Below are 3,785 nucleotides of genomic sequence, written 5' to 3'. Positions count from 1 at the left end.
CCCACCTCAGCCTCCCAGAGTGCTAGGATTACAGGCGTGAGCCACTGCGTCCGTCCGGCTGAGAGGCCTTTGTTTATAAAACATTTTGGGTCCACAAAGAGCACAGATAATGTACTGAACACCAGTTTGCCATCCACTCAGCTTAGGAAGTAAAACATTAGGGTGTGAATTAGAGTCCTTGGGGACCTCTCCCTGACCCCACTCCCCCCTCGTCTCTACAGAACCATTTTCCTAACACTGATGTTTCTCACTAGGAGCCAGTGGGGAACAGGACCCCTTTAAGACCCTGCACGGAACTCTCCTACTGTATTTGGCTGGAGGGGTGGGGAAGGTGGGAGAGGGTCTTTCCAAAGTTCTCAGTAAGCTAAAAAGCTCCTCAGCAATTAGGTAGGAATCAAAGTCCCAGAGTCAAAGTTACTTTATTACATCTCTTTAAGACTAACACTTGCATAACTCCTTACAGTGACAAATCCTTTCCATGTTTGCAGGTAATTTCACGTGGGCGCTCTCTAACGTGACCCAGAGTAACCAGTGCTTGGTGTATCGGCCTGACTGTGACACCTTCATTTCCTAGATGGACCCAATAGCCCCAGAGAGGTGTGTGTCTTCTCTAAGTCACACAGCAAGTTGTGGCGGAGGCAGGATACCACTCAAAACGCCCAGCCCGGGGCTTCCTGGTCTCCATCATCGCGAATCCACCAAGTCCTCGGTACAGAAGCAGCCAGCGCTGTATTCTAGGGTTTCATTAGCGGGGACCCAACAAAACCATTTTGCTGTTGTTGCATATTATGTATTCTACCATTTCCAGCAAAAGGTGAATCATAAATGTAACACCAGGACATTCTAAACGCCAGCAAAAGAAAAAAAAGGGGAGGAAACCCCGGGGGGTTGGGGTTTTTGGGATACTTACACTGTCTATCCTACCCCATGCCCGCCTCCCACTTCACAGAAACGCGATTTCCCAAGTTGGGGACCTCCCCGGGACCCGCGGGCCCCCGCGCCTAAGCGGCCCGGGCCGTCGGTAGGCGCTTACCATGGCGTCCGAGCCGTGGCCCCCCAGCGACGTGGGGAAGCGCACGTCGCTGACCGAGAGCCGGGACACCCTGCCGTGCACCATGCTCGTACCGTGGCCTCGCGTCCGCGTCCGGGCCCCAGTGCGCGGCGGAGCACCGGCCGCAGAGGCGCAGCAGGGACGACGGGCGCTGATTGGCCGCGGGGCGGGGCGGCCGTTCTCGAGAACTTGGCCCCGCGGGAGTTCCACGCCTCTCTCCCGGCTCCTCCCGACTCGCCCAACTTTCCCGCCGTGTGCCCTCAGCACTGGCTGGCGCTGCCCCCTGGCGGGTTCCCTCGGGCCCTGGCCGAGGAGGAGACCCCGCGCCCCGTCGGCGCCCCCGCCTGGATTGGAGACCTGCCCGGGAGCGGCGCCCTGGAGGAAGCAGCACCGGCTGGCTGAGCTCCTCTGCCTTGACGCAGATTCCGGCCAGTGGCGCAACTCCTGACCCTGAGTCCTCAGGTCGCCGCCGGGCACCCCGGAGAGCAGTGGGCTAGACAATCTTAGGTCTCTGTAAGTGCCCTCCACCTCAGTTTGCCACCCAATGAATTAAGAAGCAAGTCATCATTTATCACACCCCTGTGTTTTGCAGAGTGGTTTAAATAGCTTACCTTACCTCTTATGCGCCCAAGCCTGCCCTGGAGGGCCCTTGCTCTTTTAAAGGGGTAGCCAGGTACTCACTCCAGCTGATTGTGGTCCTGTGGGAATTAGAGCCTCGGGTTGCTGTATCTTCTCATTTTCCAGAAGTCTGAAATTCAAATGACAATATGAAATATTCTGATTTCTATTTTTTCTTAATTTTTATTTTTTTGAGACAAGAGCACTGTTCCCCGGGCTAGCTCACAGCAACCTCACAGCAACCTCACATTCCTGGGTTCAAGCAATCTTCCTGTCTCAGCCTCCCAAGTAGCTGGGATTGCAAGCGTGCACCACCGCGTCTCGCTGATTTTTTTTTTCTTACTTTTAGTTGCCCAGCCACTTTTCTTCTATTTTTAGTAGACACGGGGTCTTGCTCTTGTTCAGGCTGGTCTCAAAGTCCTGACCTCAAGCGATCCTCCTGCCTCGGCTGAAATATCCTGATCTCTAAACATTAGCATTTAACTTAATTTCTTTTTCCCAAAACACTGCGCAGGTGAAACAAAACAGTTCTGTGGCCCCATGGCTTGGTGGCTGCCTGCTTGTCCTGATTGGATTTTACCTTTCAATATAATAGACATTCACCTGGGGAATTAACCCTTCGATTGTCATCAGTCATATTTGCCTCAGGGTCTGGAAGTTTATTTCTGAGATCAAGTTTTAATCAATCACTGATGGAAAGAACCTAAAGGTCCTCTTGAAATAAGTAATTCGAGTAGCACAGTTGAGAGTACAGGTATATCATTTATCCAAACCTCCTAACAACTCTGTGAGGTAAGCAGGGATGATCTATTCCATTTTACAGCTAAAGAAAAGATCCAGGGCTGGGCATGGTGGCTCACACCTGTAATCCTAGCACTTTGGGTGGCCCAGCTGGGAGTGTCTCTTGAGGTCAGGAGTTTAAGGCCTGCCTGAGCAAGACAGAAACCCTGTCTCTTACTAAAAATAGAAAAATTAGCTCCATGTGGTGGTATGCACCTGTTGTCCCAGCTACTTGGCTGAGGCAAGGGGATCACTTGAGCCCAGTTTGAGGATGCAGTGAGCTATGATGGTACCACACTGCACTTTAGCTGGGCGACAGAGCAAGACTGTCTCAAAAACCAAAACAAACAACAAAAAAGAAAAATTCAGAAGCGTCTATTGGATTTTCTGTAAATGTATATTGCAAAGTATAGGGCAACCACTAAAAAAGTGGTTAAAAAAGAAGTATAACGGATACTCTAAGAAAGGAGAGAATATAGCATCACATAAAATCCTCAATTAAAAGCAGAAAGAGGGCCAAGTGTGGTGGCTCACGCCTGTAATCCTAGCACTCTGGGAGGCTGAGGTGGGAGGATTGTTTGAGCTCAGGAGTTCAAAACCAGCCTGAGCAAGAGTGAGACCCTGTCTCTACTAGAAATAGAAAGAAATTAATCAGACAACCAAAAATATATAGAAAAAATTAGTCGGGCATGGTGGCGCATGCCTGTAGTCCCAGATGCTTGGGAGGCTGATGCAGAAGGATTGCTTGAGCCCAGGAGTTTGAAGTTGCTGTGAGCTAGGCTGACGCCACAGCACTCTAGCCCGGGCAAAAGAGTGAGACTCTGTCTCAAAAAAATAAAATAAAATAAAAAAACCAGAAAGGATAGAAAAAGTGAAAGACAAAAATAGGAACATAAGAACAAGGGAAACATAGAAAACAGTAACAAATATGGTAAATATTAATCTAACTCTTATCAGTGATCACTTAGAATGTCAATAGTCTAAATGCACCAATTAACAGACAGATTGTCAGAGTGGATCAAAAAACAAGACCCAACACCATGTTGTCTGCAAGAATTCACTTTAAATATAAAGACACATAGAGATTGGAAATAAATGGATGGTGGTGTGGTCTGAATGTGTCCCCGTAAATTCATACGTTGAAACTTAATTGCCAATGTGATAGTATTAAGAGGTGGGATTGGCTGGGCGCGGTGGCTCACAACTGTAATCCTAGCACTCTGCGAGGCTGAGGTAGGAGGATTGCTTGAGCTCAGGAGTTTGAAACCAGCCTGAGCAAGAGCGAGACCCTGTCTCTACTAAAAATAGAAAGAAATTAATCAGACAACTAAAAATA

At 49.1% G+C, this 3,785-nt stretch overlaps 1 protein-coding gene across 2 annotated transcripts in view; it reads right to left on the bottom strand.

The window, feature by feature from the left end:
* The window catches only part of ENOSF1 (enolase superfamily member 1), a 31,749-nt gene extending 30,554 nt beyond the window's left edge, over positions 1 to 1,195 (bottom strand). For both annotated transcript variants that reach the window (XM_012652122.1, XM_012652124.1), the window contains exon 1: positions 1,034 to 1,195. In XM_012652122.1, coding sequence (XP_012507576.1) covers positions 1,034 to 1,117 — 84 coding nt within the window. In that variant the 5' untranslated portion in view covers positions 1,118 to 1,195. The remainder of the gene's footprint in view (positions 1 to 1,033) is intronic.
* Positions 1,196 to 3,785: the final 2,590 nt, after the last annotated feature.

This window comes from Propithecus coquereli, unplaced genomic scaffold (genome assembly GCF_000956105.1).
Source record: "Propithecus coquereli isolate 6110/MARCELLA unplaced genomic scaffold, Pcoq_1.0 Scaffold38, whole genome shotgun sequence".
Lineage (NCBI taxonomy): Eukaryota > Metazoa > Chordata > Mammalia > Primates > Indriidae > Propithecus > Propithecus coquereli.
The sequence above is the reverse complement of the archived record's forward strand: the minus strand, read 5'-3'. Positions and strand labels throughout refer to the sequence as shown.